Here is a 26,674-nt window from a genome sequence, read left to right as displayed (position 1 = left end):
CCAACACTTAATCACTCTGGACAGGGTGATAGGAATTCAAGCAGAGATAAGATAAGCACAACCTTTTCTATTGACTCAGAAAAGTGGGTGTAAAGTGTTCATGATCTTGAATGAAAAGAACATGCCTGCATCTGTAAATAATTGCCAGATTCCTTTTTCTTTCACCCAAGTCATCAAATCAGCCATGTCATAAGGTCAACTGCCCCAGCTGAGTAGAAGACCAGTTGGGGCCTCACCTACCAAATACTGTTACATGAGATCCAATTTGTGAGTCTGCAAAATCCAAACAGTAAGCTTAAGTCTCAAAGGAAACTTCCTTCCTTAAACATAAATCTTGGACACAAATCCATCCCCAACACCAACATGATGAGAACCATGGTGTACACTAGTAAACAATCAGTGCAGTCCTCAACCAGGTCGTGCAGTCACAGAGAAGACCCATATATCTATGCAACTAACAGGGAGTGGAGGGACTTTTAAATTCTCAAGAAGCCATAGAAGCGGTCTGCATCTGGTAAAGCTGGCTAGGAAGTTTACATTTTCCCTTGAGGTTTCTCAGTGAGAAATGGGCTATAGGAATTGTCAGCACATGGTTTCATACAGCCAACGTTCTGTGTGCAAATCAAGAAATACACACGTACACACATGTATAAATATCGCTCTGACAAAGTTAGCATGTCACATTACCAAGACCAACATAATAACCTCTCTGTTTCACAAAGATGTAGTGAAACATAAAATTGCTATATTTCAATTCTGTCGTATTACCCCAGTGGGATCTGAGCAAGCCTCGTGGAGCAGAGATCAGTAGCCAAGTGGGTGGGTGGAAGCTGAGTTCAGGCAGAGAAAACTGCTGTGACCAAGGTCCCAGGGGGAGGAGGAGGCACTGCATGTCATGTCTGAGAGAGAGAAGTGGCCGGGTGGAGTAAGTTATAGACAGAATGCCACTGGGTCACTCCAACTCATGCAGTCTCGGAGCACTTTTACTTTGGTTCTCAGGGAATCTCTGTAGGTGTGTAAGGAGAGGAGTGGCAGGATATGACTTGGCTTTAAAGTTCTTCCCTGGCTCTGCTGGTGAGCTCAGACTGCATGTGGGAAGCAGAGAAGACCGGGAAAGGTCACTACAGGGATGGTCGAGAGCAGGAGGTGCAGCGAGGCAAAGAATCAAGATGATAGGGATATGGGAGAGGAGAGAGAAAAGTGTGGAAAAAACCCAGGACTCTGATCCAGAGCAATGGGAGGCACACGGGCACTGCTTTCATCTGAAGTAGGGTGGGCAGAGGACACAGCAATTTGCGGGAGGTGGTGGTGTGTTCGGGTCTGAGTAAGCTCATAAGAACTGGAGAACTTCCAGTGGAGATGGTCAGATCATCAGCTGAACATGTGAACACTCAACCTGGGTGTATTATACTGGACACTGATATGGCTAGTAATGATCACCTAATTTGTCCTTAGCGGTTAAAGGTGACTAGTGAAAAACCAGGCAGTGTCCTTCCACACAGAGGAGATGGAGAATCAAAAGCCAAAAGAATGCCAGAGGTGATTGGGCATGCTTATTTCAAGCACTCAAATAACAGAAATACAAGGTGCCTTCACCTTGTCTTCTCAAGATGCGGATTTGAGCTTTGGTGGCTCAACACAGCAATCTGCAAGGAAATCAAGAAAACCAAAAATGAGCTCAGAAGTTGAGAAAGTTACTAGATGGTTTTCCCATCTTAAGAAACACTACAAAATCCCTGAAAGTAACAATGTTGGCTAAGAGGAGTTCTGACAAAATAAGAGCTTAAATTAAACAGTCTACAGTTTCAAAGTATCTGCCCTTTCTACGGTATTCATCTCTGAGGGTTTGAAGTGTCCAAAAGTTTTCTTTTCAGATGCCGTTTCTATGACACTGGACAAGGCTATTGCAGGGAGTGGGCGGCGGGGAAGGGCAGGAAGTTCTACAGCTGCAAAAGATGATGCAACTTTAAAAAATTCATCGCCCCCAAATGGGCAAAACAGAGGAGGCACCTGATAAATGCGTGTTAACTAAACCAGCATCAGTGATGCTGCCAAGGCCCCCTCCTCCAAGTCCATTGGCACCGATGGCAAAGCAAAAAACTTCAGCACTAAATCCAATTAACATACATTCCCTCAGCACAGCACGAGATCAGCTTATTACAATCTGGAAATTTCCACAGTATTTATCAGATCCTAAGCAAGGCTATGGTGCTTAGCAGTGTACCACAGCAGACGTCACCATCAGCCACAAGCGCCATGGCTCTGGGTATGTTGCCACGGCAACCGCGGACTCAGCAGCAACATTGAGCCTCTTGCCAACCCAGATCCAGAGGCAGAGAAAAGCAGCCAGTTTCCAGTTTCCTGATGGTAACAACCCAGGGAGGCACAGCATGAGACACCTCCATCATTCACACCCGCGGGAGGCTTTCCTTTCTATAATCTGAAATTGTTCCCGCCAAACCTCTGGAGAAAGAAAAACCAATCACTTTGGTCTGAAGCGGAGCCCATCCACACCCCAGGGCCTCAAAAGCTCTAGAGAACTGTGTGAGAGGAGGAGACAGAGAACTGTGTGAGAGGAGAGGGAGAACTGTGTGAGAGGAGGAGAGACATTGGCTGGAGCTGGGAAAAGTGTCCAGGTCACGTGTTTGGGAGTTGGATCCAGACAGGAGGGTTTTTTTTCTGGGGAGGAAATGGATCCCTGCCAGCCCATTTGAAAAAGTCCTTCTGAGAAACATTCCTAAGCAAGGAGATCAGTAGGGAATGGAGCAGGCAAGAGGAGCTCGCGCCTTTTGCCTTTCGAGGGAAGCTGTTCCCACACAGAGGTGGGGGGAGGGCTAGCAAGTGACGACAATGCCACTCTCCACTCCCCACCAAAAAAAAAAAGGCACAGGAAGTCTTTTGGATACCTCCACATTATGTGGCAGAAACTGTGGTACGTACCTTTTCCACTGCTAGAAAGTCATTTTCTACTTCAATCGATCTTGGTCTGAGTTTTATTGGCTTGTCTTTGAAAATATCTCCGAAGCCCACGCCTTTCACTTTCTTCGGCTGGATGGCTGCTGTGATGACCGTCCCATTGGCGCCTTCCGATTTGGTACTGCTTGAGTCGCCCCCGTCACTTTCGGAGCCGGTGGTTTCCCTTAAACCTATCAAAAGGGGCAGGGGGAAGAGAAAGAGCTCAGAAGCCAGCCATGGCGTGGCCAGCACCTCCAAGCCATCGGGGAGGGCTCTTTATAAATGGCCCCGGGTACAGGAGCACCTGTGCTGGAGACTGAATTCTGTGTGTTGTGCTTGGATGACTTTGCATTCTGTTTGATTTCCCCACCTTTGACGGTCCCTTGTAAGAGCTGAGTCAGCAGCACGTTTTCAAAGATTCCATTTCAAGCAGATCTCTTTGTGCCTGTGAAATTTCCCCTCTCATCTGCCTCATTCTGGTTTCTATTTTGTTTGTCTGTCCCACTGTGAAGCAGGGGTCAAGACCACTGATGTGCCCAATAATAACAGCCCTGTCTGCAGCCCCTCACCTCCATGCCTAATCCAGTACCATACACAGGACCTCCAGCCTCTATGACTCACGTCAATTAGCAATTAGCAAGGAAAGTCATATTTCCTAAAGGGAAACTGTAAAGCTAAAAGCCATTTTAACAAATTAGCAATTAAAGGAACCACACAAAATGATGGCTGCCAAAGACATAAATCTCTTTGGACAGCTTCAGGAGAAATAAATGCATGGAGACGATTTCTCTAGGAAAGCATTAAACCAAACTTGACATTGAGAGGCTGGGAAGATGATTTTGTTTGTTAAAGGGGCAAGGAAGCTGCCCTCCCAAGGGCCAGAACGGCTTCTTCATCCCTCTTTAAAACCATTAGCTCCACACAGCAGAAGTCCTTTCCAAAGAAGAACATTGGAGGCATGAAATTTCCTTCGACCTCTCATGGCATGTGCTAAGTCATCACAGAGCTAACACCAAGGCAACCTGGTCACTTACCTCCCTAGATTCCTTTTCTCCCCAGGCTTAGCCCACAATCATGCTCCTAAAAAGAAGAGCCTATTTGTTTCTAGTCCATTTCCGGGTGTACATTCTTTCTCTGACGGTCAGCTCATCCATCATCCCATCAAAGGGCAGGCTTCAGTGGCTATTTTATGGAATACATTAAACCTTCCTCTAAAGCCTCTAGACATGGAGGCTAGCTCCTCAACATTTACTATATATCTCCTCTGACAACAATGCCCTTGGGATGAAAGTACACCAACAAATTTTGTTCCCTATCAGCCACTCAAGAAGCAACAGCTCTCCATAGGTAAGGTGGCTTCCTGCTACCTAAGAATGATGCACCAAATAGCTTCTCACATAAAATGTCATAAAATGTTTAAGGCATTCAAATTGAGAAGCCTCAGTGCCAGGAAGAAACTGTTCAAGGAAAATATGAACCCTCCCCCCCCAAAAAAATGGAACGGTCATTGTAAATTGCTAAAAAATATCAAACTCTTAAAATAATGGCTGTGCTAGCTGTGGTCACTGTTTTCAATAAAATGGTGCTTATAAGAAAACAAAAAGTCTGGGGGATCTTTGTATATGTTTTAATTAACTACAGAAAAGCATTTGTGAGCAAAAATAAAGGGCAGGAACCTCCCATAATAAGGGGGTCCACTTGATATACAGGGCCAGGCAGGAGTGTGCAGACACCGAGAAGCCCCCAGATTAGCCCCATTTGTGTATTTATTTGTTCATTGTTTTTGGAAATATCCCTGCTGGAGATATAATTTTGGAGTCTAAATATTGTGTCATTTCCCCTTGAACATGTTCTCATTTTGCCGTATGGATTCCTTCTATGTGATAAATGGCTTGTATATTCTTTCCTGGGGTGGAAAGAACCATTTAAGAGTGGAATAAAGAAACGGTTACTGGAAAACACCATCACTGCCCTCCTCCCGACCCTCTCACTCCCACCCTACCAGAAGGCAGCAGAGCAAATAGATTAGGGCAAAACTGTTTTAGTTCATCAAAGAGAGAAATTTGGAAGGTTTCTTTTTGCATTCCTCATTAGCTAGAACCATAATATTTTCAACTACTGTCAACCTGATTTCACTGAACTCTGGTTTCTGGGATTTGCTGCCTTCCAGGCTCACCTTAATAACTTTATATTAATCACTGTGAGAAATGCTCTTTTTGTTACACAGGGAGAGGTTGCAAAGTCATTCAACCACACAAGCATTGGCTAGGAAGGAAACACATGGCAGATTTTTCTTCCAGAATTTCTGGCAGGCTGCATCTATCACTTTAAGTGTGTAAATTAAACATCTGAGTATCTGTGTTCGTGAAAGAACTCAAAATTGAACTCCTTCCCTTTGGAGGAAAAGAAGAGGGACTTTTCATTTTCATTTCTGTTAGGTACTGTACCTTTTAGTTACTGGTGCCCATCACACACACTATTGTGCTATATGCCCATCAGGCTAGGTGACACCTCCAGGCAGTACCAGCCACACTATAGTCTGTTGCCTGGTACACAGTCTGGCACACTGTGACAGGTCTACTTGTTACTGGCACACTGAACTGAATGCAAAAAGTTCGAGTGTTTGGAAAGGCTGAGAGCACTGTGCCTGGAGCAATATCCAGATATATGGACTGCCAAGGTGAATAGGGCATAGTCTCAGCTGTCAAATCACCAGTGGCAGGCACTGACATGCACTGCAGGCCTAACCCAAGTCTTGACCAGCATGCCTACACATTTGTCTCTAGTGAAAGGGAAATCAAAATAAGTTTGAGAGGCACGGGTGATGTGAGCTCACACCTGCTCCTTCTCCTCTGTCGTCTCTGTACACACATTCGTGCATGTGGACATGCACACCATGGAATGGTTTTCTTCAAATCTGCTTGATGCACTCAGGTGTAATTTCCTTTAAGATTCCAGAACTGATCAGTTCATATTCATGGGATTTTTTTCTCCCTGGTGGGTAGGCCACATGTGTTGTGCTCAGGGGCTTTTCCTGACTCTGTTCAGGAGAGGCCCTTGTGGTGCTAGGGGCCATATGTGGTATTGGGGACCAAAAGGGGGCAGATCACATGCAAAGGCAAGTGCCTTTCCCCCGAATTATATCTCTAGCCCCTCCACTGGCCATTTTTATTTATTCTTAATTAATACTCACAAGTATCATGCTTAAAAACATGTCAAGAACTCTTCTAAGGACTTGAAAAGATTCATTCATTAATCTCATCCATTTCCTTCCCCTCAACTTTTGGCAGCCTCATTTCACAATACTAAAGGTTACACATTGGTCCTGCCAAAAGAAGTCAGCTGTGTGGTGATTGGCTGAATGAGCAAAGCAGAGAGTCATTTCTGGCATGGACTTTCAGCTCCAATTCTTATTTCTTTGAACCACGCAAAGCAGAAATGGCCCAGGCAGAAAAAGCGGCAATCCCAAGAACTGGCCTCCCTATGGGAAGCCACGTTTCAGCACCCAGAAGCCCACAGATTCAGGTACAATACAGATGCCATGATCAAGGCCACTGACCCCACCTGCACGCATGATTCATGCCCACGTGTCACATACATGAGAACAGCACAAAGCAAACAAGGAAGCGCCAGGGCTGGGTGAGAATGCTCCCGCAGCACATGCCAAGGAGACAGCAACTTATGTCATGGTCAATAAGGCCATGTCCTTGGCTTGGGAAGTCACACAACACTAGGCAGAAGCACAAGCAGCTTAGGAAAGTGCCGCTGCATCAAAAAACACAAGTACCCAGATCTTATCTTTACAATTGCCTCCTGCTGTTAAGGTCACTCACTGTAATAACGTCTGTGGCCCTCCGTCTTTCCCGATGTGGCTCGATACAGAATTGTCCCTTCAAAGGTAGTCTTTCCTGACAGTGAATGAGAGAAGAGAAAGGGAAAGAAAAACAAGAGGAGGGAGGGGAGCAAATGATGGCAAAAGAAGGAAGAGGAAGAATCTTTAACTGAACTTGCTTTTAATGAATCCACTGCAAGAATTTCATCCACAAAATTAATGAGAGATTAGAGGACAGAATATAAGACTGTTACAAAAGGCACCCAAAGTTCCCAGGCAACCCTGTGTCAATGAGCCCCTGAGAATGACTGGCATGTAGACCAGGCCCATTTTACACCTGGGAGTCAGATCAACAGTAACAACTCTGGCTTAGGTAAACCTCAATTAACCAGAAGAAATCCAATTAATCAGATTCCTTAGATAACACAATTGTATAGCACACTCTTTCCTTTGGAGAGTTGGACTCAAGCATTATACAGACTCAGGTTCATTATCTTTTATCTTTTAACCCCTGGAGTCCTCTAGGATATAGACTGCTATTCATATGCTTCATTAAAATCATATAGCAATGTTCCCAAGATTCCAAACAATGCATAGGATTTGCTTTAGGAGATTTTATCATCTTTAAACTTAAAGCAAGAAAATGTACTCATACAGTAGGGGCAGGGAATCCATAAATGAGATTTTAAACCAATAGTGGTGTTCATTTTGACAGAAGGGGATTTCTGCTTAGCTCTGAGGACACCAGAAAACCATATTTCTTGAAACAACTTAATTGAGGTTTTACCATATTAGTCCCGAGACAGGAGGCCACAGGACGTGCCCACTGTCAAATGAGTTCTTTTTCATTTTTATCAATAGCATAAGACTAGATGTACAATAAAGCCCAAATTTCTCTAAATCCTTGAGTAAGTACAGAGAAATCTCTCTAGAGTTGTGAGAAAGTATACAGAATAACATTATACTGATCCAGTTTGAGTACAATATACATACGCATGCACACACACTCACTTGTTCATGCATACCCTAGAGAGAGTACCAGCAGCAGGTAAGACAGTTTGCTAAAAGAAGAGTCATTGATACATGCAATTCTTTCAGTTACATATTATTATGGCTTGTGAGCTAAATATCAAACCAGAAGATAGCAATATCATTTCACAGTGTGAAAGTGTGGGCTGGGAAGTATCTCTACAGTGACAGATGGACAGAGAGTGGAAGTGAAAGGAGAGCAACTTATGGCACTTCTTAGGAATACCCCCATAGGACAATAGGAAACCCCAATAGGAACCAGAGCTCCAGTGTCTGGGCCATGTCACTTCTAATAAGGAACTGGAACTGTGAACGAGCAGGAAAACAACTTAAATAAAATCAGGTTTCTCCAATGGGGGGGGGGGTGTCCTACAGGAATGACAGCATAGGCTGACCTTGAAATCTACCCTTCTTTACAGATGTGCTGTCTCATTGAAGCAAAACCTCAGATGTTCATATCACTAGCTACATCCAGGTGTCCAAAGAAATGACAAAGCACTTCAAATGTTCTTGTGAGATGTGCAGTTCTTGGGGACTTTGACGACAAACAAATGCAGGACATGTGGCAGCAGCTACTTTTTATTGGGGATTTTTTTTCCTTATGCTTAACTGGGCCCGCCTGAGCAAATTGATGAACAACAAGAGGAGAGTGCTACAGTGCTACAGAGGCTTAACTTGAGTCCTTAAAGGGTTACATTACTCCTAAAAACACTCCCACTTGTGAGCAAGCCCTTCAAAGCTGAACAACTAAGTCTTCACAGTGGAAAAAAAATAGTGAGAGTGGGGAAAAAGCAACTGGCATTTTGAGAACGACCCTCCAAATACAACAGAACCTCCATGTGATCTTCCCCAGGACAGAGTTTGGGACTCACTGCCCTAGACTCTGGGAGGCCAGGAGTTTCTGCAACGTCTCCCTGAAACCTTGGAAGCGAGGCAATTTGAGCTGTAGCCCAGGAAAGGGGCTTTAAGAGGACACACACATATTCTAGCTCAAGAACAAAAGAGACAGGCAATTGGCAAGTTCATGCATATGAATGTTTGTTTTACTGGAAAAAAACACGCTTCTGTCACTATTAAATATTAGTACTTGAAAGCAGAAGATTCTGCAAAAAAAGGATTTTAAAAATTCAACACAAAAGCATATGCTTCAGCTGATAACTAATTTTGCCGGAACACTGATTCCTCAATTTGCTAAGTGCTCGTCACTGCTAATAGAGCAATTTGATTTAGTGAGGCCACCAAGTGGGGGTTTGTCAGTCTGCTTTTGGTTTATGTAAGTGAGGGGCACTAAGCAATCCATTTCCTATAGATTATGATAAAAATTATTCTTACATTGTGGAAGTGGATTGTCACACATTTTATTATTTTTGTTTGGTTTGGTCCTGTCTAATTGTATTTTTGTTGTTATTGTTGTGGTTTTTTTGATTTGGAGTCACAGTCTGTGGTGCTCAGAGCTTTCTCCCGGCTCTGAACTCAAGATTCCAAGCAGGCCTCAGGGGACTATAAGGGGTGCTGAGGATTGAACCTTGATCATCTTGTACAAGGCAAGCATCATACCCACTGTACTATCTGTTCTTTTCCAGGCCCGGGCCATACATTTTAAAGGGTCATTTCTACCTTTGTCTAAGCTCCACAGTGCTCTAAAGCATTAGAACCTAAAATTCCAAATTCTGGAATTAGAAAGATAAGAAAGTCAATTCAGGCTGAAAGTTCATGCTTAGTAAGAATTGTAGAGAGAAAATATAATCCTCCTTCTGAAGATTATGGAAAACAGAAAAGTGCTTCTGTAGCTATATGATTGATAAAAGCATGCTTTTAGTTTTAAAAGAGTTATTTTACAACCAATAACTTAAAAATAATATCAAAAGGTTGCTAAAATAGCAAGGATACTTTTATATCTCAAATGTAAAACAAAATATCTATGAAACTGACATTGGACAATGGTTGCATTTGGATTTATTTGCCTCTAAGACCAAATAAATCTTAGCAATTCAGGATATCCTCTGACTATAACATCTGATAAGTTCTATTTCACAATTGAGTCAACACTACCATGTGTAAATTTGTAACTGCAAAGATAATTGATTATCTATGATCTGTGGTAAGAAATAATAAACTCAACTGTACTTGGGTTTGAAGCTTGTCAGGATCTTTGAAGGGGTGAACAAGAGGCCATAATGAAAACCACACCCAAGCTGTGGGTGGGTAGGCCTGCAGAAAACTGGGGTCTCGTCACTCACATGACAGGTTATACCCAGGGCTTTGTTTCAACTGGGCTTTCATGCTCTCACCAGAAATAAGGCTAGATGATCTCTAAATTTCTTTCCTTCCCTAACATAGATTCTGTCTGCCTATTACTGCAATTGCTTGGATGTTCTGTTTTGTAAAACCCTAATTCACTCTCATGCCCACCCACACTATTGATCAGTTACATGGGGGCCCATTTCATTCCTTTAAAAAAACTCTTTGCCGGTCCCATTTGGAAAGCCCTGATGAGTACACAGATTGAAGAGATAATACTCAGTGGCTTCTAACATTCAAAAAAAGAGACAGACATTGTGAGCTTCTAGATGGACTGCACAGCACCACCTATAAAGCAGTGTGAAATCCATAAAGCAAAACGAGCCCCTGGAAATAATGACCAGTTAATTTATAGAGTAAATGACAGCAGATAAAAGGCTGTGGAGGGGCTGAAGAGATAGCACAGCGGTAGGGCACTTGCCTCACACATGGCCAACCCAGATTCGATCCCCAGCATCCAATATGGTCCCCCGAGCCCGGCAGGAGTCATTCCTGAGTGCAGAGTCAGGAATAACTGCTGAGCACAGCTGGATGTGCCCCTGCCCCCAAACAAACAAAAGGCAGTAGAAGGCTAATGGACAAAACACTTCAGTTTCTGCAGCAAAAAAATTACAAGGGGAAATGGGACACAGAGGCAAATGAAAACATGGAGAATGCTAAGGATTCAGGGACATAGCCACCAACTATGATGTGTCTTCTGGGATGCAGACTCAAACTAACACATTATATTTAAAAATAGAAGACTAGAGCCAGACAGATCATACGGGAGCTAAGGCACTTTCCTTGCATATGGCTGACCCTGGTATACTACATATGGTCCCTTGAGCAATCACAGAGCTCGCTCCTGAGCACAAAGTCAAGAATAGCCCTTGAACACTGCTTGGGGCACCACTTTCCCCAATATACAAGACTAATTTAGGAAAGTGAACAGTATCAACAGATGTAATTAAACTGAGGAATTTCTTCTTCTTATATTATTATTATTGATGTTATATTAATATTATTACTATCTTATTATATTATTAATGATAGATATTAATTTGATATACAGTATAGTATTTATGAATTAAATTCTATATCTGGAGTTTACTTCTAAATATGGGGGAGGTTGATGCATTGATCTAATGATAAGGAATTGAATCTACAATTGCTAAAACCGGCCTATGGAAATAGGGTTCAGTGTATTATTTTGTTGTTGACTTGTGTATATGTTATAAACTGTCCATAAAGAAAAATTTTATTGAAATAATTTTGATGGTACATTCCAGCTCCAGGATTGCCTGTATTCCAACTTGAGATGTGTAAGTCCTTTACTTTACTTCATGGGGCTTCCTCTTCTCTCTTCTTCTCACTTACATTTTCTGAATAAAAGTACTCTGTTTCAAACACACTCAAAATATCTTTTTGAAAATGCACCTTTAAGACGCCATGGATTCTGTACAAGGTAATATTTTCAAACGAAAACATACAACCAAAATTTTCTGCTACTAAATAACAATGAATTTTCTTATTTGGGAATATCAATCAATAGAATTACTTTCCTTGATATGCTAGATCACACTGAATGACGACCTAAAGTTTAGAGATTCTTTTTTTTTATTACTATCACCATATGTAAAATACATTAGGGTGAAAAAAAGCAAGTTCTAGCAATTTGCACCTGTCAATCAAAGATAAAAATGCCTCTTCAGAGTAAGAAAGGATTTGGCAAGCATTTATCAAATACCTAACATGTTTCAAGCTGTCAGTACACTTCCTTATAAATATAGTGCAATGCTTTGCCTATCAACTATCATCCATTGGTTGATGAAATTCAAGTGAATAACTATCTTCACATTCTTTCTGGAAGTAGAAATGTGAGCAGAAGTACCAAATAAGTATTTCCACATCCAGGAGAAAGGGTAATTGGGTGAGGGTGGGGGCATAACAATGTAATGTATGCATACATACTATGTACAAGTTTCTTTATGTGTTAAAGGACAAAGATTTTTCTCTGTCTTCAAAAGCTTCACACCAATGCTGGCAGGTATAGTGTTGGAAAGTTGCATACACAAAACCCTACCATCAACAGTATCATAAAACTGTGAACCATTATGGTTAAAATAAAATTACATTGAAATTTTTTTGTACAGGTCCTTTACTTCCTTAGTTGATTCCTAGGTACTCGATTTTCTGGGGCACAATTGTGAATGGAATTGTTTTCTTCATGTCACTTTCTTCTCTATCACTATTTGCGTATAGGAAAGCCATGGACTTTTGGGTATTGATTTTATAGCCTGCAACTTTGCTATACAAGTCTATGGTTTCTAGGAGTTTCTTGGTAGAGGTTTTAGGGTTCTCTAAGTATAGTATCATATCATCTGCAAATAGAGGGATACTGGGACCCGTCGTGGTGGAAAATGGGCACTGCTGGAGGGATGGGTGTTTGATCATTGTACAATTGAAACCCAAGCACGAAAATTTGTCAATCTACAACTGTACCTCATGGTATTTCACTAACAAAAATTTTTAAAAAATGTAAATGATGAAGAATGGGCACTGGTGGGGGGATGGGTACTGGATCATTGTATAACTGAAACCCAAGCACAAAAATTTGTAAGTCTACAAATGTACCTCATGGTGTTTCACTAATAAAAATTTTAAAAAATTACATTGAAAACCTTCAATCTAATATCTGGCAGCAATTAAATTAAAAGAGGTTATATCTTGGGGGGCTACACTGGTGGTATGCAGGGTTTCTTCTCGGCTATGTGTTCAGGGATCACTATGGGTGTACCGGGGGGACCATATGGGGTGCTGAGGATCAAACCTAGGTTGACAGAGTACAAGGCAAATATCCTACCTGCTGTACTATTCTCGAGATCACAAGGGGTTTCTATATAATGAGTCAGTAGGGTATCTAAAATGGCACAAATGGTAGTTTAACTTACTCCCAATGCCTTAGATTAATTAAGCAATCAGCGCAAACTAATGGGCATGAAGTGAGCTGGTCTGAAGGCCTTGCTTAAGTACAGTTTAGCCCAGAATTCTTCAATCTTTTCACAACAACAAACTGGCACCTGTCCTTTAGACTGGTCCATGGTCTGGCAGTTAAAACCCACAAGGCAGATCAGTGGCTTTCAACCTTCTTCTGCCTACAAACTTGAACCAGTCTGTGGACCAGTGGTTGAAAACCACTGGAAACTTCAGCTCACATCTGTGTAAAACACTGGATGTCTTTTGTGTATTAACTACATTTCTCTCTCGACTCTATGATTAAATATGCATTTACCGCAGTTAACAACAAGAAGTTATCCCTGGAAACTGCACAAAGGGTATGTAAGACCTCTAATATATTTTGTGAGGGTCCACACCCAGAAGTGCTCAGGACTTCCTTCTGGCTCCACACTCAGGAATCATTCCTGGTGGGGCTCATAAGGCCATATGTGGTACCAGGGAATGCACCTGGGTCAGTTTCAATGACCTAAGCAGTGAGTGCCCTATCCATTGTACTATCTCTCCACCCTCTTCATACTTTTCTCATTGCAACTTTCTGTGAATATAGTTTGTTCAAAATAAAACCGATTATTTTAATTAAAGTACATTGAAATAAAAAACATTCTCAAGATGAGAACTGAGATTTCTTTTAAGATCAAAAGTTCTGCTCAAACAAGGCCTATGGGTATACATACCCGCCTGTTCCTTGAACACCTTCTTGCAGAATACCTGGGGTATTTCCCCAAGCTTCTGTGGATTTGTGAGCCCCCTTTCAATAATGTGAGCTTCTTGAAGGCATAGACTCTGTTTACTTGTTTCTGTATACCTTATTATTATTATTATTATTATTATCATTATTTGCTTTTATGGGGTCACACCTGGCGGTGCACAGGCATTACTCCTGGCTCTACACTCAGGAGTTACTCCTGGTGGTACTCAGGGGACCATATGGGATGGTGGGAATCGAACCCTGGTCAGCCACGTGCAAGGCAAATGCCCTACCCACTGTGCTATCACTCCAGCTCCTGTTTTTGTATATCTTCAGTGCACTGTGCAGTATCTTGGTAGTGATGAAAAAAATAGAAGAAGGAGGAAGGAAGGGAGAGAAAGAAGAGATTGAGAGATAAAGAGATGGCTCTCGATTCCTTCACTGTGCACAAGGAAGATTTCAAAAGCCACATATGCCCTAGTCTCCAGAAGCCCCCATTCATTAGGAGATAATGTCCCTCCAAGTACCTCAAACCCTCCTGGATATGGACAGATCACATGGTAACTCAACATGCATGCTAAAACTACTGTGCTTCTTTGATTCTGAAAATCAAAGGGTTTTTGGCAGAATGAGTGTTTGGGAGGATAAGCCTCTACAAGAGGGAGCACACCTCCTCTCGTGCAAAGGACGGTTGAGTAACTGGGGACACAACTACACTAAGCTTCTTGCCTCCTACTCTGGAATCCCAGCACCTTACACCTTCAGCTGAGGGCTCACGCAGGTCACATGCCCTTGGTATTGACTAAGAGGACATTTCTTTTAAAAGGTCCAAAAATACAAGAGGCTTTTCGTTTTCTGATCTTCCAGGTAGAAGACCACAGTTATAATGGCAGGAAACCAACAGGCCAAGCTACCCATCCCAAAGAGGCTGCCCACTACCTCCCCAGCTCCTCTTTCCTCCATCAGTAGAGGAATTTCGATTTCTAAATGCACAGAGAGCGCATCAGTGAACACTGTTCCAGCCAGCATGTGAGCAGCTCCCACCTTCTAAAGGGTTTTGTCCTAAGAGCTCGTCATGATTAACAATGAAAAGAGAGCCTTTCTAGAGGGCCCTCTGTGAGTGAAGTGGTTTTATACACGAACGCAACTGGAACTCATCATCCATCTCCTCGCAGAAATAACATTCTAATAACCAATTTGATCCTCCTGGCACAAATGGCCACTTATTACATACCATTCCTGGGGTATCTTAGCTCCTGTTATTATAAGAGATAATTACCAGGTACAATACCAGGACGCTTAGAATTCCGATATGCAGTTTGGACACCACACATCAAGAACACCTTCCACTTCCCAGCTGGACCCAGTTGGCCCATGTTAGCAGAGAACCCCTTGCCCCAAGCTAGTGAAAGAGAATAGGCACCCCAAGTGTTCCAGTTCCTCCCAAATAATCTTCCATCTTTCCTACCACAGAACCACGCCATGAGGATGAAGAGCGCCACGCACTGGCAGTAGAGAAAAAGGTAACAGCAGAAGCCAAACAGCCAGAGCTGGTATTTCTCTGAATGACCACCAGGATACCAAGTAAAGGAGGTTTCCTGACCACTCTCTGGAAGTGCTTTACCTGCCAACTCAGAATTGATCCAATCATGTGACTGGTTAAATAGAAGGCACAACTGGAAAACACATCTCAGGTCTGGGTTTTCCAAATGGAGACGACATTTAAGAATAATTTAGACAGAAGGGAAGTGGGCAATACCAGGTCGTGCCACCCCCATGACACAGTTGATTTTCTAATAGTATTCCCATCCATGACCTGACCTCAGGACTCAGGGCAGTACAAGAGATACATAGGTATCCATGTAAGGAAGTTGGGTCAGCGATGAGGGGAACAAAGCCTCCTGGTTCTGATCTTTGGCTCCAGGAGCTGGGACGGGCAGCGGAGAAGCTGGAGAGAGGAAAGCTTCAGGTCCTAGAGAGAGAAACCCTGGGGGTCATTCTTCACACAGCAGAGGGGGCCCATGCTCCCCTACACTGGAGCCAGACTCTATTTTCACCCTACATGTAACAGGAGCTGTTGCACACTTACTTGATCTAGGAAAGTTCTATTAACCCAACCCCTTTTCACCAAGTCCCTTAAAGGATGCTAAGAAATATTAACAATCTCACTTGGTATGCTGTAAAAGTCATTATCATCTATGCTATTACCAGCATGAAGGCATTCATCACCTAGGCAGCGATGTACAGAACACGTGTGCAGGTCACACCTTGGTAATGAGAAATCCACTGGACCACAATGGGTTGCGGCAACCTACGAAAAGACCCATGCGCACTGCAGCACCACTCACTCGGCACAGGATATAGGCTATGGAACCAAGGGGAATCTGGAACAGAGTCCACTGGTACCCCATCCCTTTCCTACGTGGTCGGGGGTGGGAGGTTTCCTTACTTGATTTGGACAGCTGCTCATCCTGGGACATGCCGAGGTCATCAGACTCCCCCGACAGTTCCTTGATGAAGTTGGAAGGAAACATTCCCGTCTTGCCATTGAGAACGCCTTCCCACCATCCTTCTTCTACCTGCAGGATAAACAGGAGACAGAGATGGGGGTCAGGGGAGAGATGACTGCTCCCAACCTTCCCTCTGAGGTGCAGAATGTCGAACCCACACAGGAAGAGCAGAAGACTGCAACACTGAAAAGATAACCGGGGAATAGAAAAAAACCTCATAAACTTGGGGGCTTGGACTCAGAAAGAAGAGTGATTATCCTGGGGTCTATAAACACAAAGGAAAAATAAGAATCACTTAATTTTCTCTGGCCTTGAACTGAAATTGGGCATTTCCTTTGTTTACATGCATACGTGGCACACCATACAATGAGTAGAAGGTTCTGTGACCCCTGAGAAAACAAACCCAGGGTTTGGGCACAGCACATCACAGGTACTACGGGTGTCTTAAGAGATCTTTTAGACTCACCATTATGTTGAAGTGGTGACAGTGGGCACACCTGATAAGAGACCTGGTTATTTAATGTACAGCAAGTAATAACTTATTACTTATGATGAGAAATGCTATATAGCTTTCTATATTAAAAATCAATTTAAAAGCTAGACCAGGGAAATAGCTCAAAGGGCTGTGGTACAAATCTTGTGTGCTTGAGGCCCCAAATTTGAACCTTATCACTGAACAGCCCCCCCTCTTGTACTGTCTGTATGAGTGTGGTGGCCCCAGCATCATTCAGAGTCATAACTATTGGTCCAGGTCACAAGGAGAGGCCCCAGTTTCCCAAATACAGCTGGGAACTCCCCCCCCCCCACAAGGAGCCTCATAGCCACTTCAATATAAATGATTCCCATTAGAATCATGTTTTACTGTATACATTTAAAACTTTATTTTGCACATAAAAGAATGACTTCCTCAGATCATTAAAAATAACTAGACAGCCTGACAAAAACAGTTAAGAATCCCTGGGCTAAGAACTGAATCAAAAGGCTGAAGGACTCCCAACAGGTTTCTAAAGGGTTCTAAAATGCCCTAAGATGAACCCAACTGGGGGATACAGGCAGGTCAACTAAATCGTTTGGGTGGAATAAAGGCTGGATCTTGGGTAACAGTGAGACCGAATTGGGCAGGCATGGATTTGAGACCCTTTGCAATATGAGTTGTTGAGTGACCGCTCTTAGCTGGGTCAAGAGAGACAAAGGTAAAACAAAAACCAGAAAAAGAAACAAAACTTGTTCCAAGAGTTTGTGATGGAGATGGTAATTGAGGGGTAAGAGTCAGAACAGTGATCTGGCTTCCTGGAGAAAAAATAACAGGGCATTTAGAAAATGAGCAAGTATTAGCTCCCAGCACAGTGTCAGATAATAGAAAGGGACCTGAAATCTTGGGAATTTTTTCAAGCATGCATGTATTACCTATCCAAAGTAATAACTATGATTTAACAAGTAAAATAATTACAATAAAAAAAGAAAAAGAGAATTTGATTCAAAAGCCCTGTCCAAATCCTCCCTGAGCAGCTTATTCAAAAATCTGACCATGCTACCATCTGATTTTCCTCTCTGTAGAATGGGGATCATTAGCACACGCAATCAGTGTTAGAGATGGTTTGAGTCCACACTAGGGGCTAGGGATACAGAAGTGCACAAGACTGGTCCATCCTTTTTCCTTCAAGAAACTGACAATCCGCATAGGTGGAAAGGGCACATGTTGACATTGGCTGTGTAATTTCTGCTAAGAAACAGTCAAGTGTGAAGCACCAGTGGTACATACCAGAGTCAAAAGAGGGGAGCTGTTGGAGACAAGTGAAAAGAAACTAGTAAACCGATGAGAAAATGCCATGACTCAGCACAAACCAAACTTGTTTTGCAGAGCTGGGGTCACTTAGATTGAGGGGCTAACAGAAGACAGAAAGGAAAAATATTAAAATAACAGTTGCATCTGAAGAGTTAAAATGCAGAGGGTGTGGAGAGAAGAGAAGGGAAGGAGAGGAGGATAAGTGTGTATGTATGAAAGAAGAGAGAGGAGAGAAAGGACAGAGAGGGGAGAGGAGGGAAGACAAAGAGAGACGGGTCAGGGAAGGGGAAGAGAGAGAAGAGAGAGCATAGAGGGAAGTTGGCAGAGCCTAGGGAATGGAAACAGTATGGTTAGAATATGAGTCAGAGAGCTCATGGCATACGACTTACAGAGTAGTGATTCTATGTAATCACACAATCTTCTGGCAAGAATCAGATCATCTTAACGGTGCACAACTGTCCCGATGACTGTTCAATACCAAATTGTGGCATTTAACAGCATTTCAGTTGAAATCAGTCCATGTTCCTATGCGACTCAAATGATATATACTATTTCTCTCAAGGAACTTTTTATAGGACTAGGATGGTTAGGAAGATTCTACATGAGGCCGAGTATAAACAGTCACATGGGCGGGGGGGGGGGGGGGGCTTCCTTTGTGTCTGTTCTGAATGAGGAACTATAAAATGACCTTCTTTGTCTCAGGAATCACAGGGCAGGAGGGAAAAATCAAGGGCACAAAACACAAATGAGCAGTCCCTGGTATAAATCCCTGACAGTACGGGGCAGTCAGGTCAATTCCATTTGATTCGGCCTGACAACAGCTAAAGCCTTGCTGTTCCCAGTAATGAGTGCATGACGCCCTAGAGCCACGCAGCTCCTAATGGATGGGACTGGCAAGCTGCCTGCTGGGAAAACAGGGGAGCCTTCACCTCCGCCACCCCCAGATGTTTGCATCAGTGTCGCAGCACAGTCTGACGGGAGTGGCTTACAGGGACACAGAGAAAGATATCATTAGCCATGCAGTGAGTTGGAAGGGCAGAAAAGAAAACCGCTGCTCGTTGTCTGGGAGGCACATTTCCCATTTCGGGTGGGCAAGAAAGGGGTCCCGCCCCATTAGCAGTGAGTCCAGCTAAAAATATGAAAAATATGTGATCCTTTCTTTAACTCTAGTCTTCAGTGATATTCTAGTTCAACTTCCTGCATACAGAGGACAAGGAAGCCCAGTGTGATTATATTCATTCACAGAGCAAAACAAATGAATGAGTAAACAAATGAAAATTCACTGGGGGAAATCCTCCACATGGGCACATGAAGCCCTGATTTCACCTGCCCAGCCCCCTTATGGAAAGGAGAGTTTTACTTCCCATAAGGAGCAAAAAGGACAAGACACCAGGCTATATTGGTTACAGTCCTCAGTTAGGTACTACCATGCCCAGTTCTACTGCTAATTAATTAGCACCTACCCTGCCCTAATGAACTCAAGACTGATTTACTAGTGAGCAAAACAGATAAAGACCATGTCCTTCAGAAGCTTCTGGAACAATCAGAGCCTGTATAAACCTGCTAAAATTGAATATTGCCTATGCGCGTTTCTAAAAGAGAGAAAGAAATGCCATTCCTTGTAACCAAGGGGGGTTGTGGGTGTTACAAAGAGACAGATCCCACCTTCTTCGGGCCTTGGGTGAAGTTGCGAACTACCCACCCACCTCATACTGTGTCCCTCCATGACCAACCCAGCCTGTCCTGGAGGCCATGTCTGTGTCTCAGAGCAGGGCACGGGGTAGTGGACACCCGGCAGAGGTGGGAAGAAGAAAGGTCAGCGTGAAACCATTTGAACATTTCATGTCTGCGTGTCCTCAGTTTTGTGTGTCCTCACCGGCAGCATCATCTAAGTGAGTTCCGGGCCAAAGGAGAGAGTCTCTAGCTCTTTAGCTCTGTTGGAAACAGGGAAGCCGCTGGGTAAATTGAGTACCTCCACTTGGGCTCTGTCTTAAAGATAAACTGTGTCTCATTTCCTGAGGCACTAAAGAGGAGGCCTGTAAATGCATAGATGACCCGTGTGGCCCAGCATGGCTACTTATTCATCAGAGTCCTGACTTATCACCACAGGAGCTCTACCTGCCAATTGGAATGGACAAGGGTACTGAGGGACTTGCCAAATCTAACATCTACGGAGGGGAGTAAGGTGACAAGGAGGCAAGACACCCCGTTTAAGATCTGCTAAGGCCTTTTCCATCCAGCTAAGCTTCTGTTTCCCCCGAGCTTGCTCAGAAGCATCACAGAGGGGTGATGTGGGGAGCCCAGCAGGCTCAGTGCTTGAGTCAGCGATGCAGTGCTGCTCCAGCTGCCAAGGCTGCACCTGGTGTATGCCTAGGGGTCCAAGTGGTGCCTGAGATTGATCTTGGGGCTTTGCAGCCCTTTGAGCTATCCCAAAGGCTATTTTAATAGTCTTTTCAGAAAGAAAAGGTGAAAAATCTTTAAGAAAAAGCCCACAACTGAACATTAGTAAAATTTCCCTCTAAGTTTATTTGGAAAGAATTCCAATACCATACCTCTTTTCTATTCTGGAGTAGGAATGTGTATGTGCTTGTGTGATTGTGCTTGTGTGTGTGTGTGTATTGGGCCACATCTGGTGGTGTTCTGGGCTTATTACTGGCTCTGTACTCAGAGATGACTCCAGGCAGTGCGCAAGGGGGTTACCATATGCAGTTTTGGGGCTCAAACTAAGGCCTGCTGTGTGAAAGGCAAGTGCTTTATCCCAGGTACACTCTTTCCCACCCAGGGAATGTATTTTGAAAAAAAAATTTCAGCTAGAAAAAAATGAATTGAGGTCAACAATGTGCAAGGCTTACTATCTCAATGTCCTGGGAAATGGGTCTTGAAAACATTTTTTAACTAGAACACAAATGGTAATTTTTGAAAGTTTTTTTAAACTGAAGTAAAATTCACATAAAATGCTCAGATCTTAAATGGTACAAGTTGATCGGATTTGACAAATACGTACAACACACTTCTATCAATAGAGAGAGAGCATTTAATCCACTCTAAAAAATTCCCTTGTGTTCCTTTCCAGTTGATCCACTGCCAAAGAATCACTAATTTGATTCTAGTACCTGTGATTATTTTGCCTTTGGCAGTACTTCATATAAATGTGCTAAAACATAGTTTTGGCTTTTAAATATTGCTGAAAAATATAAATTGACTTTAGAAAGTCCCCTTTTCCATCCATGGAATAGGGAAATATTTTTAAGGGAACCACTTCCTGAAGGCATACACACCTGCATTATTTTCCATTTCAGTTACTTTAAATAGCCTTCCCTGTTTTTTTGGGACATGATTTGCCAAGTATAAACAAGTGTTATTTAGATCCCAAACGCCTGGTCACTATTTTCCTCTAACTCCACTGGACGTCATTGTCTACCACTTCCTGGCAGGACTAGCACGTTCCATACACACAGGAAGTTGAGTTTTCTTCCCTCCCTCCATTTGTCTGAGAGTAAACATATTCCACATAATAGAGGTCCACCAAATGAAAAATTTGTAGAGAAAAAATTTAAGAAATCAAAAGGAAAGCAAACACTGCCCAATGAGAGAGAGCCACATCTCGAGAAATAGCATCCTCACTGCCAGATTTCTGGTACGGTTTTGGTAGACAACATTCAGCAATGTTTGATAGACCTGCCCTTTGAAATGCATGCTAATTAGCCAAATCCAGAATGCCAAATTCCTAAATGACTCTGTGCTAAGACCTTACTAACACACCAACTTGAAAATATCAACAAGTAGTAGCCAAGCTAGCAAGGTAACATTTCTGATGCATCCAAATCCTGAAGTCTTGTCCCAGGAACTATTCTCACTTGATAACACTGTATGGAACTGGGCTAATCCTGGACTCTCTTACGTATGTAAGGCACCTTTAAACTTTTAAAGGTTTCCTTTAAAAGTTAAGTGTGGGCAGCACTGTGACTTTGATCTTAGCCCCACTGACGCCATCTGCAGCTTCTGCTATCACTAATAATATAAGAGAACAACTTTAACAATAGGAGGTAATAAAAGTTAAACGGATGTGTCTTTCTCACAATACCTTATTGTACTTTACTCATTCTTTTTCCTGTGATGTGCGATGATACAATGCCCACGTGAAGAGACAGAGTGGGTGAATGTCATAGGTACTATGTCAAAGTATTGTGGTACTCTTTACCTTCTGACGGTTAATACAATAAATACTAATTTCCCATTAAATATTTTCCAAATGTAGTTTCAAATGTAACATTGTGAAAAGCAAAACTCAAGGATAACCAGGAACACTTCTCAACCTTTGCTTTTTGGGGTGCTTTTGTTTTGTTTTGTGCCATATGGGCTGTTGCTACTCATCGTGTGGTTCTTTCAGGACCTTAGAGTGCTAGGGGTCGAATTTGGTGTCTCCCAGATACAAAGGAAGTGGTCCCATCCTTTGAGTCATCTCTCTGCCCCTCCTCTACATTTCTTTAGCAATTTTTCTCTCATTTCTTAGTACCATCATTTGCCAGTTTCATAATATCTTGAGTAATCAGTTACCTGCTTAGCTATGCATGTCTTCCCTCACTGATTCCACTCAGTCTGTTTCAAGACAGAAATTCTGTTCAAGGAATCTTTGAATTCTTCTTTCACTCAGCTCACTGATAAGGACCATAGCTATGCAAATCTATTATAAATACATTTAAATTTAAAAGTATGTTACTTTTATGTGGCGGTTACCTGTTTGTAGCCAACAATTCTAACTGAATCAGTTCCTTCTAACCACAGCCTTTCCTAAACGAGAGGTTCCCTCCAAAGTTATATATAGAAAACACTGTAGAGTAGACTGACACTTCGAATTAACAAGTACCAATAAAACAATTTTACATGAATGCTACCTTCTATTTTTTAACAGTGGAGAGGCTGAGACCAGGTTCCTGTCACACAATGAGAAAGGCAGCTCCATCCTAGGGTCTCAGCAAGACTCTTGAAAATTCCTCCACTCACTGAGTCTTTTTGGCCTGAGAAATTTTTACACAACCTCAGGTATATGTAAAAATAAGCTTGCATATCAAACATCTACGGATGACAAAAACATACAGAAGTCTGAAGCATACTTTTGCAATCTTTCACACCACCCCTCCCCCATCCGGTCATGCAATCCTACATGGGAACACAAAACTTAGGAAGCTCTAGACAACACAGACAATAAAACCATGGGGCTTCACTGTACTTTTCAAGAGAAAAAAAATAGGTCAACCAGCCAGTTTCAAAACTCCAGAGGCCTTGGGGCCAGAGTTCTAGTTCACTGGGTAGGGCACAGGCCTTGCGTGCAGCTAACCAGAGTTCAAGCCCTAGCACCATATGTTCCCCCGAGCCATGCCAGGAGTGATCTCTGAGTGCAGAGCAGAGCCAGAAGCAGATCCTGAGCATCATCCGGTGTGGCCCCCAAGGAAACAAACAAACAAAATCCATAAAACCTTTCTAAGAATTCAGCCTGCTACTTTTCCTTTCCAATTGGCAACCCAGTTTCTCCTAATCAGCCACAGAGAACCTAATAACAAGAGCAGAGCCCAGGGATGCCAGCCAGGAAGCCTGGGAAACAACCTCCAATGCACCCCTGGACTTCTCTATGCTTAATGCTTCTTCTTGGGCCCTATCCAGACAGTGCGGTCAGCTGATACTGAGATACTGCCAAGCAACCCAAACCTGCTTGAGTCTGATACTTCCACTGTGGGCACATGCCGTGGTTAGAAAGCTCAAACAGAAGGAAGTGTGAAGAGAAAAATCAAGTAGCTAGGAGGTATTTAATTATATAGCATAGCCATACAGCTTTCCCTTTTTCTTTTCTGTTTTGTGTTGGGGGCCAGACCTGGCTCTTTGTTCAGGAATCACTCCTGGTAGACTCGGGGAACTGTATGGGTATCGGATTAAATTCAGGTGAGACACATGCAAGACAAATGTCCTTCTGCTGTACTATCACTCTGGCCCCATTTTTCTCCTTTTTCTTACTCGATGAAAGGTCAGATTGAAGCCTCACTCTGAACTGGCAAGGAGAGACGAGGAGATGGGTCTCACAGGTGGTGGGCAGGGGCTGTGTCGTCCAGACAAGGATGGTGTCAGCTGGCCGGCAGTCTCCTCTCACAGACATTCATGGTCAATCTCCAACAGGCAGGGGAGAAGGGGGAATATTTTCCCAACACTCACTAATTTTCGTTCTCCTGATTTGCATTTTTCACAGAACATTAGGATGACTTTATAGAAAGTACCCTCTTTTATGATGCAACCATTTTCAATTTTGTTCCCATTTAGTCTTTGATCACAGGGATGTAGATTAATTTACAGGACCACATCTTACTATATGCAATTTTGTGTTCTGGTCCAGTCATTTTATTTGCAGGAAAACATCTTTCCCACTTCCATTTATTCATTTACTTGCTCTGCCAGCATTTATTAAAATGCATAATAGGTTTTAGGCACTATTCCAGGTACCATGAATATAAAGATAAACAAAAAAACATATCCGTGCTGTTGAAGAGGTCTCAGGCTAGTGGAATATAACATAATTACAATTCACAGTGTTGTGATAAATACAGATTTAAAGACTTCTGTGTTTACCATTGGAATGCCTTTACAATTTTCTAATCTAACAGGCTAATATAACTTAATTCACATGACTACTTCCTTTCTCATTTATTTTTCACCATCGCAAGTATTGCTCCAATTAACATGTTTCATGTACATTTTTTTCTGTTAACTATTTTCTGTGGATATAGTCTGAGGCACGAGATGACTGTGTCAAAGGGTGTTAATTCAGATTTTATGATTTTTGACGTGCCTTGGGAAATTAGCTTCATATAAGGATCATAAAGACATGTGAAGTCAGCCGTTCTGCTAAGCATGGCAGTATTGCTAACGAATAGTCAGCACTGTTTTCTTAGGGTTTTAATTTGTGTGTGCTTAATTAATAGCAGGACAGAACATTTTCTCCTGGTTAAGATATTCATTCCCCCTGGTGAGATTTGTATTTAGGGAAAATTTATCTATCATTTATCACTGCTATAATAGCTTCCTAATATGATTTCTTATGTTATTCATACTAGCTGGTGGTGGAGTGGGCTCTAAAGACCTCCCAGCACTGCTCACCCAACTAGCCATCCGTTCAGTGCAAGTGCCCAAGAATTAGGTGATACCCAGGGTCCTGCAGTGCTGGGGATCCCCAAGTTACCCAAGTGGTGTTAGGGCCAAACATGGTGGTCTCAGGGTGAACATATAATGCCAGGAATACAATTCGGGTTGACCCCTTTGGTCCTCCTATAAACTAATTTTTCACCCAAATTTATTGTGAAATTTTTGTTTGTCATCAGACCTAAACTCCAACAAATTTTTCACTTCAAAAACAATTAGACACTTGTGGTTTTTTCCCCCCTCTGGAATTTCTTCCATGGTCTGTCTTAAAGAAATGTATCATTCAATTATTGGCATAAATATTCTAGTCTTGTTGTCCATTCCTTTTTCTTGTCCAAATTTAAACAATTATCTCCTGCGCACCCTTCTCAGCACCAAGGACAAAAAGAAATAAATGAAAGTCATCTTAATATGAATGATCCCAAACTGGAAACAGGTATAAAGGGGATACTGCATGACTCCCTCAGCCATGAGGGGAGACCCACTACCTGACATCTTGGTTTGATTCCTAATTAACTAAAGATGAGGCTCTTTTATGACTGTGAACTGGTAGAAAACTGAAAGCCATGCAAATGATTTGGGTGAGAGAACAGTGAAAGGAAATCACAAAATCAGGATAGGCAGACGTGAAAGCAACTTCTCCCCCAGAAAAAGACAATCTCACGGTTCATGTATTCCTGCACTGCAGGGCGCTATGGAGTCTGGCATGGAACTTAGCCAACTTGTCCCAGTATTTTTCCTCTCTGTCATCCTGACCCTTTGCTTATTGACTGTTCCCTCAGAGCTAGTCTCGCCACCTAGCAGGTTCCCTCAGGAAGGAATTGAAGACAGATTCGGTTCACTCTCACTTTCTGTTTGTGTGAGAGTCCAGTAATGCTGCTGCAAACAGCACCCCTGCCATAGGTACCTGCATCAACCCTGATGACTTAGCTTCCTTCCTAACTTTTAGCTTCCTTTGTTGCAAAGCTAGGGCTGGAGCAATAGCATAGCGGGTAAGGTGTTTGCCTTGTACGCAACTGACATGGGTGACCCGGGTTCGATTCCTCCACCCCTCTCAGAGAGCCTGGCAAGCTACCAAGAGTATCTTGCCCGCACGGCAAAGCCTGGCAAGCTCCCTGTGATGTATTCGATATGCCAGAAACAGTAACAAGTCTCACAATTTGTGAGACTTACTGGTGCCCACTCGAGCAAATCGATGAACAACGGGAGGACAGCGACAGTGACAGTGTTGTAAAGCAGTATCTCCCAGGGACAGCTTGGGGGGTATGGCAATATTGGATCAATATGGGGTGGGGGATACCTTCGGAAACCTCTGTGCACTGCACAGCTTCTGTAAGGTTGGGTGGTGGTCCAAAAGCCAAAGCTATCAGAACAGTGTGTCTCTAGTGACA

General features: G+C 42.9%; 1 protein-coding gene across 3 annotated transcripts in view; it reads right to left on the bottom strand.

The window, feature by feature from the left end:
• The window catches only part of SH3KBP1 (SH3 domain containing kinase binding protein 1), a 388,497-nt gene that overhangs the window by 162,838 nt on the left and 198,985 nt on the right, over positions 1–26,674 (bottom strand). For 2 of the 3 annotated variants that reach the window (XM_056131073.1, XM_056131075.1), the window contains exons 5-7: positions 16,252–16,381; positions 6,789–6,863; positions 2,941–3,146 (exon numbers count right to left, since the gene is read on the bottom strand). In XM_056131073.1, the coding sequence (XP_055987048.1) occupies positions 2,941–3,146; positions 6,789–6,863; positions 16,252–16,381 (411 nt within the window). The remainder of the gene's footprint in view (positions 1–2,940; positions 3,147–6,788; positions 6,864–16,251; positions 16,382–26,674) is intronic. The other variant, XM_056131074.1, reaches the window with a different exon arrangement.

This window comes from Sorex fumeus, unplaced genomic scaffold (assembly GCF_029834395.1).
Source record: "Sorex fumeus unplaced genomic scaffold, SorFum_2.1 ptg000086l, whole genome shotgun sequence".
In the NCBI taxonomy this organism is placed as follows: Eukaryota; Metazoa; Chordata; class Mammalia; order Eulipotyphla; family Soricidae; genus Sorex; species Sorex fumeus.
Note: the sequence above shows the minus strand (reverse complement) of the source record. Positions and strands in the feature narration are given on the sequence as shown.